At 41.6% G+C, this 13423-nt stretch overlaps 1 protein-coding gene across 1 annotated transcript in view; it reads right to left on the bottom strand.

Moving 5' to 3' along the window:
• Positions 1-13423, bottom strand: part of LOC147017282 (uncharacterized) — a 350244-nt gene that overhangs the window by 72596 nt on the left and 264225 nt on the right. Inside the window, exons 62-64 of the mRNA XM_085847971.1 lie at positions 9791-9952; positions 7351-7521; positions 6419-6588 (exon numbers count right to left, since the gene is read on the bottom strand). Coding sequence (XP_085704097.1) covers positions 6419-6588; positions 7351-7521; positions 9791-9952 — 503 coding nt within the window. The remainder of the gene's footprint in view (positions 1-6418; positions 6589-7350; positions 7522-9790; positions 9953-13423) is intronic.

Below are 13423 nucleotides of genomic sequence, written 5' to 3'. Positions count from 1 at the left end.
GAGGTAATGTTTAGCATACCCGAAATTTATTTCTAACCTATGAGTAACGTGCTTTGAACCAATGAGTAACGTATCTCCAACGCACATTGACGTATGTAGATGTATTTGACGTCTTCCAGACGACCACAGAACTTACTGAACGTGTTTCTAACTTACAGCTACCGTAAAATGGCGTATTGGCAGCGTTTAGGGGAATTGGTATATAAAAATGGGCTTCACACAGGAAGAACCCGTGAGTGTTCCAGACTCCATGGTTTTTTTGTTTTTTTATTCAGTATGACGGTGATGTTGACACTTCGATTTCGAGTGTGATTATGATTTAAATCGTTGAGCGGCAGCCCATTAATTATATCATATTATAACCGCACTAGAAATCGAAGTGTCAACATCACCGTCATGCTGAAGAAAAAACAAACAAACAAACAAAAAAAAACATGGAGTCTGGAACACTGACGGGTTCCTCTTGTGAAGCCCATTTGTATATACCAATTCCCCTAAACGCTGCCAATACGCCATTATACGGTAGCTGTAAGTTAGAAACACGTTCAGTAAGTTCTGTGGTCGTCCGGAAGACGTCAATCAAATACGTCTATATACGTCAATGTGCGTTGGAGATATGTTACTCATAGGTTCAAAGCACGTGACTCATAGGTTAGAAATAAGTTTCGGGTACGCTAAACATTACCTCGACGTGTTTCGACTGATGAGTAACTTACAAGTAACGTGTGTCGACGTGTGTCAACGATCGCGTAATGTGCCTACAACTTATGGCCAGCGTACGTGGAACGTGTGAGTCATACGCTGGCATACGTCGAAAAAATTTGAGCATGCTTAAAATTTGTTGACGAGCTCGGAGTACTACGACGTATGCCAGCGTGCTTCAGCGTGCTCTTAACGTATACAAAACTTACCCATAACGTATTCGACATGTGCCAGCATTTTAGACAAATTTTTCATACGTCGGCATACGCTGGCTAAATCGTCAAGGTGTGACAGGGCATGACGGTGATGTTGACACTTCGATTTCTAGTGCGGTTATGATTTGAATCGTCGAGCGGCAGCCTTTTAATAGGCTACGCCATGTGATCGTCGGCGATACGCTGCCGCGTGCTATGCATACGTTTGACTATCATTGGGCATACGTTGTGAATGCCGACAACACGCTAAGCATTCGTTGGTATAAGTTATCTATAAGTTATCGAAACGTTCTGTGTACGTTACTAATACGTTATGCATACGTCCAACTCGTTATGAATATGCCAAAAACTTAAAAAACATCAATAGTTCAGCATACGCCAGCGTTTTACATACATTTTGATACGTTGCCATACGCTGGCTAAAACGTCAAGGTGTCACAGCCCCTTTAAGGAGGGGCTTTAAAATCAAATTTCCACCATTATTTTTGCTTTGTGGTGGTTCTCAGTATTTCTTGAGAAGAATAAGGTAAAAAGGTAAAAAGGTAAAAAGGAAGTCGAGTGTTGGGGGTCTCAGGTTCTGATTCTATTAATGTTTAAAATTTCCCGTGCTTTGAGGCCTCACAAAGTTAAACGGCGAAACCCTCTTGGGCAATGCCACAATTTATTCTGATATCATTTTTGACTGTCGCTGACATAGTTTAAGACTCAACTAAACAAAAATCCTGAGAAAAATCTGACAAAATTAAATGTTTTTAGAAAAACAAATTAATTTAAAATAACTAAATAGATGTCACTTTCAGACCCGTCCCATTGGGGTTGTTCGTAAGGTCTATTACGTGAATGTCTATTCGACGTGTTTGCATCTTTCAACGTCCCTTGAGATGTTCTGAATGAAATTGGCAGAAAGCTGGGGAAAAAAGTTAACTTTTTATTTTTTAATCTGGAGAAAAATGAACATGTCCCTGCTGCTGTTTTGTGAGATGCATTCATACTATATTTGAAAGATCTTCCCGGTCATGGGGAGAGGTGTTCGAACCTGTCTCCTTCCGTTTTCACTGTCTGTCTTTTTTCTTTTAATTTCATGTGGAACATCTCAAGAGACATCTAAACACCTTGAGGGATCTCTAGCAATGCATACTCTATATAGCATGCATACTTTATAGAAGCCCTTTGAAAGGTCTTCCCAGCCACAGGGAAAGGAGAGAGGTGGGAAGAGGAGAGGAAGGAGAGTGGAGTTGTTGAGAGAGGGGGGGGGAGGAGACAAGGTGGAGAAGAGATGGAGGGAGTTACATCATAACTACTTTAAAAGCTTTTGAAATACTATATAAACCGTTTTGAAAGCTCTTCCGGGATGGGGGGGGTGAGGGGAAGGAGGGAAGGAAGAGAGAGGGGAGGGGATTGGAAGGGATGGGGGACAGTGGGGGAGAAAGGGAGAGGGTGGGCATAGAGGAGGAGGGGTAGAGAAGGTGTGGGGTTGAGGGGAAGGAGCAGGAGAGCTGAGGCCTTGAAGTATAAATTTGTGTTTGTGTAAAAATAAATATAAATTTGTGCTCTTCCTTTTTATTTATACGTGTTAGGTTCCGACTTCTGATTTACAGTGTATATTCAGTCAGAGCACAAAATAGATTTGGCCGATCTCCCCCACCATCCCCCCCAGCACCATCCACCCCACCCCCCCTCCACCATTCCCCCATGCCCCCCAATACACTATCACTCCAATACACTATACAGGCTCATACAGATCTCTGCAGTCTCATTTGTTTTACAAACCCAAGAGTGTAAAGTTCGCCAAATTATTGCACTCACTGTACCTCTCTGATGAACATCGTTTTTAATCACATATGTACATCCCAGCACAGTTGAGGTCGATTTGAGAGTTTCTTGACCAAGACTCAATAAAAGCGAGTAAAATTGAGTCAAGCACAAACCATAATCTTTGAAAACTAAACGATATAACTACGCAGGTGCAAGTTTGGCTCAATTACGGTATTGATCCAAGAACACTCGACTTCTTCGTTACATTTGCAAGCAACAAACCCCTAAGAGTGTTGACACTTGACATTAAGAAAAATTTAAACAGGTATGTAACTACATTCTTCAACAACGGCCTGCCAGCCTTCCTGTCTGCATGGTCCAAGTAACTGCACTTGGGAATGCCTTGTTTGTGGTATAGCAGGGTATTTATAATTGTAATTTTGTTTGCCTCATGTCAAATTATTTATTCTCGTCACCCTTCCTTCCCACCCCCCCCCCCCAAACCCTTACTTCCTCCCTTTCCCACGTAAATTAGTCTCTTGGTATAAAGCCACACCTGGCCTGATGATTCACGCCTAGTTTTTAGATCCTTGTGGAGGATCTCTAAGTCTTACTCACGTTGTTGTTCTTCATCTTCTTCTTGTGGACTTTTTTGTTTCACAGCCTACAGTTTTCATCGAAACTTCCTGAAACTTGGCATATACATGTAAAAATACCCTGCGCAGACAGTAACCATCTCCGATTTTGAAAATTCCTCCTCGAAAAAAGTTATGACATCAAAATATCTCCGCTAATGGAAATCGCCTAAAAATTATCTCCGAAACTAGGCAAGCTTTTTGAATTCTGTTTGTGGGAATCGAACAGGGCATTAGCAGAGATGAATTACCGCACACATGATACATCACTATGACGTCATATCAATTTTTATGACGTCATTCCTATTTTTTGACATTTTTTGTTTCACAACCCAGAGTTTTCATCGGATCTTCGTAAAACTTGCCATGTATATGCAGAAAGCCCACGCGCAGGCAGTAACCACCTCCTATTTTGGAAATTCTTCCTATGAAAAAAGTTGACGTCATAATATCGCCGCTAATGGAAATCGCCGATACCATTATCTCCGAAACTAGGCAAGCTGTTTGAATTTTGTTTGCGGGAATCAAGCCGGGCATTAGGACAGATAATTTATTGCAAACCTGATACATCACAATGACGTCATATTCGTTTTTATGACGTCATCATTCAGAGGACGAGGATCTTAGCTCATTTGAGCTTGTTCTTATCCGACGACAAACAAATGTCGCAGAATTATGTGACAAATCAATTATGAATAATTCAAAAGTGTAATGTAAACAATATTTACAAGCGATTTTTTATTGGCCCACTATATACGAAAGACATAGTTTTCCAATGTTTTCCAAAATAAATTTCATCCATTGACATGAAATGGCCCTCTCGACGCCATTTGTAGAGAATGTCATCGGTGACCGAAGTCTAAACTACTGTACATTTAAACAGTAAGATGGGACTATCATGTCACTCAACATGTTCAAAATGAATGTAAGTAACAAGCTACGGATAATAAAACAAGTTTACAGGTCTGTGGGATTGTAAATGAGGCATAAATGGTCAAATAACCTTTCCTATATTCTTGATTGTTTAAACATCATTTCATGTCTACAACGTATATTTCAGACCTGAGGACGAGAGGCATTTACTGTGAAACTCAAGTTTAATGTTTTGGTAATGACGGTGTCATCACCGACAAGCCTGATCAGTACACCTGTCGATTCGTTTACATAGGGTCAGGTTTACATGAAATGACTTTAAAACTCTTTTTATGTTGCATCAAACCCCAGAACACCAAATCATTACATCAGCTGGAACGAGCTCAAATCATGAGTGAATATCAAATGAATGCTTTTCTCTTTTGTGTTTGTGCTACACTGGGAAATGGAACGATGTGTTGTCATTAGAGCAATGAAAACGCCTTTATGAAAGATTTGCCAAAAAAGCAAGAAACGGGGTACAAAAGAAAAACAAACATCAGCATCTTGAACTGCTTCAAGCGTCATTATGTGGCCTCAATAATTTAGCACTGGGTCGTGCTTGGACTCTTTTGAAACAATTTTGTTTAAAGAATTTGCCAGCAAAGTGGAGCACGCCGAGATCAGTGAAGTCCAAAATAAAGCAACTTTGAGAATAGCTCGCCTCGCCTCTGCGTGTTAGTTTCCAAATCTATTTTTGGAGTGAAGAGGTGGCCAAGACGATCGGTTCTCTTCTGTTTGGGCGCAGCAAAATGCGTTCAGGAAAAAGTAAAAATAAAATTGGAACTTTCCCAAAATGTAATGTAAGGGGACCAATGGGATAGTCTAGAGGAATGTGCACTTGCCTCTGAGCTATCTAGGCTGGGTTTGAATCCTGACCCAGCAATAAAGTCATCCTGGTGTTTCTACCACATATAATTATAACATTTGTTAGCTAGCATTATATAATTTTAAATTACAGGTAATACAAGTAAGTAATTTTTTTAATTAGAGGTACCGTGTACGAGTATAATACTTGTTAGTTGGAAAACTGGCTGGCTCCACTATGGCGATTGGTTTAGTAGAACACTTGATTACTAGCAGGCAGTTATTATGAAAATTATTAGACTTTAAGAAGAGAGTTGATTTGTTTGCCTCTGGTGTTGTGTATAATTTGTGCTCGGAAACTGAAATTCTCAAATTTCTAAACTTGCCGCACATCAATGTGTTCAAGCACACTGTACTTTCAGTATGAGCCCTTCCATGAAGGTTGAAAGGTTGAATGGTCTAAAAGGTCTACAGGTCAAATTGAAAGGTCCAGATGTTGTTTCGGTGCAATGATACATAACTATTAGACCTACTCACGGTCCAATACTACGTCATTAAAAACTTGATGGAAGTACAGTACAGTCCTCACATTCAAGCGGTACATAATTAATTGACATACTCACATGGGTCGACTGAGGCTTCACCGTGTTTTTCGGTTTTATATACATAGATAATTATCGCACATCTGGCAACAATGGTTGTCCGACTGTCCATAACATTCCACAATTAAGCACACCTGTCTTTAAAAGGAGTTTTCTGTTGTCGCTACTGTCGGGCTGCATGTCATTTTATGCAGTTAACCACACTCATTAAAGTGTGATTGGCCCTCGGGCAATTGTCGCCGTGGTGACGGTCCCCACCAGTACAGGCTGATCGACTGGCGTGGTCCTGCCCATCTTTCTTTTCCCTTCATATTCCTATGAGTAGTTAAACAGTTTTGCTTACTTTTCATGGAATCCTTTCAAGTTGTGAAAATTTTGAGAAGTCATGGACCTTCCCACTATAAAATGCAATGGATTTGTGTTTAAACCAAGTCCTTAGCTTCAACCAAATTTGAGTTAGGTTGTCTGAAAAGAAGAATAAGAAGAATTACAATTATGCTATTTTGAATGGGTCAGTCTTGTTGATCAGTGATGTTGTCCAAAAGTATAATGAGTATTATTGTATGTGAAATCCTCCACAGACAACTGGTAAGTACATTAAATATTGATATTTGTATCCTAGTGGATTTTTTTTGAGGATTTGTGTTGTATTGAAACTATGGAGTGTCCGTGCCATCCTTACAAAGGAAGTCCAGTGACTTCCTTATCATGAATCTGCCCAACCTTTAATTGCATCTCTCGTCATTATACATTGATGGGAAGCAACAAAAAGAGAAGCACTATTACATACCTAGCATCGGCTTTGTCTATCAGGGCCTGCCATCTATGATCGAGTGACTCCAAGGCTCCAAGAACCCTCTGTCGCTCGACTGGTTCTGAAGTCTGCTCCGCGATGAGCTCACCCTCGCTTCGTAAAGCTTCCACACGCACCCGATTGCCCTCAAGCACACGCTGCAGCAACTGTTGGGGTTAATGTCCGAAGGGTGTGTGTGTGGGGAGGAGGAAGGGGAACAAAAAGGTGATGATAAAGGATGGGGGCAATGTTTGTTCATCTGTAATGACTTGCCCATCAAGAACTGCCCTTACAAAACTGTTCTCTGATTTATCAGGGCATCTGATGAGATGCTCATCAAATTCTCACCAAATCTCATGAGATCAATGCATAGTGGATTTGCATAAGAAAGAAAGTCCAGATCAGACTGCTATGAGCTGAGCTTTAACAGCATTAACAGTGAAGGAGAATGGAAAGCAAAATGTCTAAACTCCGTTTTTGGAATATTTTCCGCTAACGAAAACTAAGTCAAATTGTAATGGAATGCAAAACCAATTGGAAATTCTAACTTTATTTTTTTTCCAAATGTATCACTTTCTTGAAGTATTTCATGCCTTAAGTTACAATGACATAAAATAATAGTACAATACTTTGGACATCAGCCATTAGCAAATGGATTAGATTGATTTATAAGAACTATTAAAACTTGGCAAAATGTGCCCTTGTGGTGCAAGAACAATTTCTCACTGATTTAAGGAGTTTAAAAATAAAGTTGACATGAAACTTAAAGAATAAATATGTAAACGAATAAAAAATAAATATTATTTTTAAAGTTCTTTATCCCTCTCCACCCCTACCCTCACTATTCCATCAGCAAATGCTCCACAAACCCTTCCCTCCTGCCCCCATCCCTCAAAACCCCAAAATGGTTTACTCCATTTGCATCATACCTTTTGCTCCTGTAACTGGGCTCGTACCACCTTGTATTCGGCTGAGGGGGGTTTCTGCCCTGCCACAAGCTCTTCAGTGTCGGCCAACCAGCTGAGTAAGGATTCGAGAGCTTCGTAGAACTTGCCGCAATGCAGCAGGGCCTCCTGTAGCTTGGCAGCTCGCTCAGCCACCTGCGCACATTGCAAGAATACCGTTGCTGCGGAGTCCAAGGTATTTTCCGATGTGCGGCATGAAAGTAGCACAGAGGGAATCTCATCATGCCAGTGTAAGCAATCACCCAGAAGATAAAATTGCTATTGATGGATATAGCATTTAAAAACGAGAAAATGGTATTATAAGTGCCCCTGCACATGCACATCATGTATTATGAGGTTGATGTGAAAGTGATCAATGTGGTCTCTGATTAAAATCAATCGACAATTATTGTAACACATTTTCTCCCACTCCCGTAATTTACGAGCATCTGCTTTACTCCCACACCCAAACCCCCCTCTCCCCAAGCATTCACTCAGATTGGAAATGTTATTCCAAGGTAATCACACTCGACGGCCTGAATGTGTAATGAAACTACACAGCTTTAGTGGTTCTTCAATGCTGCAATTACAGGCACGGCCAATGGGTGTAGCGTTTTACGTGCCCTTTAAACAACAGCTAACTAGAAGCAAAAGGCATTTGGTGAATGAGAGGTTTTCAGCAAATAAAGACAATTCCACTGCCACAATAAAACTGGAGTTCGAGAAAATGCTCATGGAAGACATCAAAACGAGTTTTTGGGACTTCGTTTGAAAGTTCAGTTCTGTTGGCGTATTTTCGATTCTGCTTGTTCGACACCAGTCCGATATTTGTCTGTGACAATCAGAGGTGAACCGACATCAGTTACTGAAAAAAAAACTAGAAGGGCACCCAATAGAGCACATACCTCCGCCACATAATGCCTGATCCACGAGAACATATCGGGCCCGATACATTTTTGAAATATCATGCTATACAGTACTATGTCGTTTTTGGCCATATCTCTCGATGGTGAAGAATCACTTTAAAATTAAATAATTCTCGTCTGCAGATCCGGATTCGGATCTTCACCAAAATCGAATCATTTCTTCCTTGTCACGCACCGAACCTGTCCACAAAATTTCATCCAGATCCATCAACAATTTTTTGAGATATCCTGCACACAAACAGACAAACAAACAAACAGACAAACAAACAAACCTTCACCTTGGGTGGTTGAGGTAATAATTAAGAGCTTATCTGGGAAACTGACACATGATGGCTGACTATTAGGAAAGCAAAATGTCTGAACAGTGATGGTTCAAAAAATTAAAGGATACTTCTGTAGGAAGACGGATGGTTCCAAGCCAACTATATTTTAGTGTGCTGAAAAATAGATACAAACAAACTTGAAGTCACTGGGACGTGAAGTACACCTGACTTTTTGTTTGCCAAGTAAAGGTATCATTAGGATTGCTCTGCTATTCCTGTCAAAACAATATCCAAACATTCCAAACCAAGAGGTCAGGATGCAACCAACGGCCTGAGCGCTGTAACAGACTATGTTCCTGGCCACCTTTGAATGGTATTTTCCTTGCTGAATCATTCATGAATTGCAGCAGACGTCATGAATCATTAAGAACAGCGTCTCCAGGCCGGAGATACAACAATCCGGTCCATTTCCACTATGAAATCAACTTCCAACATGACAATGATGAAACAGACAGTCTCTAAGTACATCAGCGAGGAATGAGGAATCGTCGCTGCTATTATCATTAAAAAACGTCTTTTTTTTTCCTTTTTCTTTGTATACCGAGTCGAGGAACATGGAAGAGCGAGCACACCGAACGGATTAGGACATAACAGGCAAAAACAGGATGGAAACACACATGTATGGGGTGGACAAGTGGGACACAGAGAATGTATGGGATGGACAAGTTGGATAAACAAGGAAACTCCAAGGAGAGGAAACTGGAAAATTGTAAGGAGGAGGGATTTGAGTGGGGTTAACGAGGTAGAAATTTTATCATGGTTTTGGATGGATTGGGGATGATCTGAGACGGTGGAGAGCAGCTGTCTTGAAGAACAGGAGGGAATGAACTTCTTGATCAACTTAGAATGAAAAAAAAAAAAAAATCAACAAACCTGGCAGCTCTACAACAGTAAAACAAGCAAGTAATGAAAGGAACAACTTTGTGTTCCTGCTGATTGTTTTACCAGATTATCACACTTACACAGGCCAAAAAAACCCAAAAACAATCGTGTCCACACAATGCAAGTTGATGCTTATTTACACGAACTGCACCTCGACATGCTACTCCCAGAAGATCACCGACTCCAGCCTGAACCGAAGGAAAAGGAGCAATGATTGAAAAGGTCCTTCGAGTGTAGGATCTCCGACTCAAGCTCTCGCAAACCAAACGGCTTCAGCCTCGCCCTGGCACTTGCCTGTCGGTTGAGTGAATTCCAGCGGGTGTTGACATCTTCAAGTGAGGTCTCAAGGTTGTGGGTATCTGCTGTAGGTGGTGCACTTTGCACCAGTGCCTGTCCCTGCCAATTCACTGCCTGGACTGCTGTCTGCAACGCCTCTACCTTCCCCTTTTGGAATGCCTGTGGAGACACAAAGGAGTACAAGTTTCTGTGAAGGTTAGTGTTACTTTGCATTGGTGGACAAGATAAACAGTGGATATTGTCAACTGAAAGTCGATAAAGCAATGCATACTGTCATGGGAAAATGAGGTGCGGCTGACGTTTCGAGCCTTGACTCTTCGTCAGAGTACAAAAAAGACCTTTTCTGCTCGGACGAACGGTCAACCGCAGCTCGTCTCTCACTGCAGTAAACATGCTCTTATCAACCTTCCATTTATAAACTGTGGACGCACAAACTTGAGCAGGCAGAGACCATTCAAATGGCAAGCAGGTAGACGAGTGTAGTTTAGACAGCGAAAAGATCTTCAGAAACAATTCCCATCAATGTCTATAGTTCTGCAAAGGAATTAAGTTTTCAATCATGTTTGTATTGAATCTTAATGGAATTCGATGCATTCATATTGGAGCATTTTACAAAGTACAATGATGTCATTTTCTCGGTGCACTTCCAAAGTGGAACAAAGGACAAGGAAACGTAATCTTACAAAAGGAGATCGAATCAATATAATATTTGTTGCAAAGGCCAAGCTTTGCAGCATATTAGGGTAAGACAAAGAAAGCAGAAGGAAGATAATTTGTTGTTATGATAATATAAGTTCCCCAGAAGGAACTTCAATTCAGGAGGAAGCTGCGAGGACCATCAGGCCTGTGTAATGGTTGCTGTGCTCTGATGTTGTAATGTTGTTCATATGTGCTCTATCTTTCTTAAATGCTAAGCATCAAGAAAGGAAGCAGCACATACCAAATAAAAAAAAATATTTTTGGTATGACCAAGCCAAGGTCAGGTTCGATCCATCAATCTCCTCCCAGACTCACAGCAGACACTCTAACCATTACACCATCAAGTCTGCTTTTAGGTAATGGAAAATTGCATGATTTTTCTCTGAAACTTTCAAAAACGTCGGCAAACACATCATGTGCAATTAATTTAGCTGGTTGGTTTGTCTTGCTCGGAGGTTCCTGTCGAGTGTCTCTTGTATCCCCATGCGACTCCCCAAAAAGCGTTTAGGATAAGTTACTGCAACAATATGCTGACGCTACATTGAACTCACCAATCTAGGAGCAATATCACGAGACTTTTACATCTGACGATGAAGATCAATGTCTGACACCTTTTACAGGCTCAACTGCGCATGGCACATGCCATTTGTCCGGGCTGTCTGAGACCGAGGGAAAAAGCAAGCGATTAAGAATGTGGTGCGCAGGTGTCGCAGAAACAACAGGCTTTCCATGGAATGAACACACGGCCTTCCATCAATATGGCTGACTGCTGCATATTTATTGTCCTCTTGTGGCTCTTTCGGCAAAGACTGTTCGGCATGCAGAACAAAAAAAGTCTCAGTGAATTCTGCGCCCCATTGGACGTTAAAGTTTGGACTCGTAACGACATCAATCCAACATAATGAAATCGGCAACAATGTCGACCTTTAAAGCAGAGCACATTATGTAATCTGGGAGAAATCTGCCAGTCTTTAAGCACATATCACAAGGCACGCATGGCGCCAAACAAAGACGCAGTGTGAGTCGAGTGTGAAGAATTACCTTTCAAATGATGACAAACATTTTTTTTTATCCTCCTTCGTTCTCCCCCTTCCAACTTCTCCCAAGCAATTGTGGTGACACAATGTGGGTGGTTTGAAACCAACATAGTTATTTTACCTGGACATAATTGCACATGGCAAGAGAACTTAGAAAAGGACCAGACTTGGTGGTGTGATGGTTGGAATGTCTGCTCTGAGCCTGGGAGGTCAGTGGTTTGAACCCTGGTTGAATCATATCAATGACTAAAAAGAAAGGGCTGTGCTGCTTTCTTGCTTGATGCTCAGCATTTAAAAAGGATCAGCATGAACAAACAACCATATTGTTGGCATTCATAGATCAGGCTTTAATGGGCCTAATGGCCTCCTCATGCATTGAAGTCCCTTGTAAGTGAACCCAAAGTGTTTAGTAGTTTTAGCTGAACAAGAGGCAAAACAATGCTCACAGCCTTGGAAACGACATTACGGATGTACAGTTTAGCAAATCTGCTGTGCATGACGGTGTCATATTTGTACAGTGGTTAGCACCACACAGGCTCCTGGATGTTGACCAGAAGGTTCTCAATGGAATTTCATTTTCAAAGCCGAAGTGAAAGACTGACGAATCACAGGATTGAATTGCTGGCATGGTACAGACTCGAAAATGAATAGGAATAGCTGCCAAACACTCATTTAGCTCAAATACTTTCCCAATATTGGAACGAGAATGTCATTTGCTTCCAGCTCCGAACAAGCCGCTCACAGTTCCTGCATCTCGGAGAATCTCTCCCTCCCAGCACTTTGTCCGATGGTTTACAATCTCTGCTCTTGAGATGCTATCATCGGGTGACGGTGTGCAATGCCATGATTAAAGCCCTGTGGGTACCTCGACGGGACGAGATTTTATGACTGTTCCTTCAAGCTTTACCACGTGATGACACCTTCTACATCGTGCGAACAAATGCATCCCGTATCCCTTTCACTCAGACTCTCCAGTTATCAGAATCAAATCATATGACTACAGCCAATATTTGATCTCAAAACTTTTATATTAAATGGACACGTCAAATTTGAACATCTTGGAAAACGCCCAAGGAATGCAGGCCCCTTCGTTGGTCCACAACAGGTAAAGTCAGTAGGCTTTTTGTTCGGTAATCTCAAACGCAGCACCTGCACTTATTACCGAGCGTTTGTCAATGTTTGTTTCCGATCATTATCGTGCAAGCTGAGTGCGCTGGAATTTTACATCGATGACCAATTGCAAAGCAACTCGCAGAGGCTATCATTGTCATGCAGGTGTGTACTTAATGCAATCGGACAATGTGCCCCGGTCGTAAAGAGAAACGAAGCACCAATTATTTTCCCTTCTATATTTCATCGGAGTCAAGACAAAGTAGCAAGGAAGACAGAGAAGCAATTTATGCAACTCTGCTGCCGCATTGCTATGTGGAAGAGGCTTCTGGCAAACATTAGGCAGAACACGTGGCAGCACTTGCTGCGAGCGGGAAAGCTCGTGAGACAAAGGGGCTCAGAGAGATGATGGCCGGCCGTGCATTCAAAACCAGGGCTTCAAGAAAGCCCTGATAATGCCGGACAGCACAGCAAGGACGTAAAACATTAGGGGCACGGAGGTGTTAGCCATTTGAAACCGGAACACGGTGGGGGGCGAACAATGTCCCACTTGTGGCATGTGATTTAAAACCACTGCTTTGCATGCTTTCCCAAGTCGGCCTGCCTCAACCATGGGTTACTATTTAAAGTGACGAGTTAGTCGAGTTAATCAAATGTGCCATTGTGTACAATATTTGTCCACATTGCTGTGAACTCACTGAGTGTTTGGGATGACACTGAGATCAAAAAAACAAACCTGGAAGCAGGATTTTGACACGACCTAACCTTCCCTCCAAAGTACAGT

The sequence above is a fragment of the Eptatretus burgeri genome, chromosome 11 (assembly GCF_056783735.1).
Source record: "Eptatretus burgeri isolate ZD-2024b chromosome 11, Ebu_testis_v1, whole genome shotgun sequence".
In the NCBI taxonomy this organism is placed as follows: Eukaryota; Metazoa; Chordata; class Myxini; order Myxiniformes; family Myxinidae; genus Eptatretus; species Eptatretus burgeri.
This window is presented reverse-complemented; position numbering and strand designations above follow the sequence as displayed.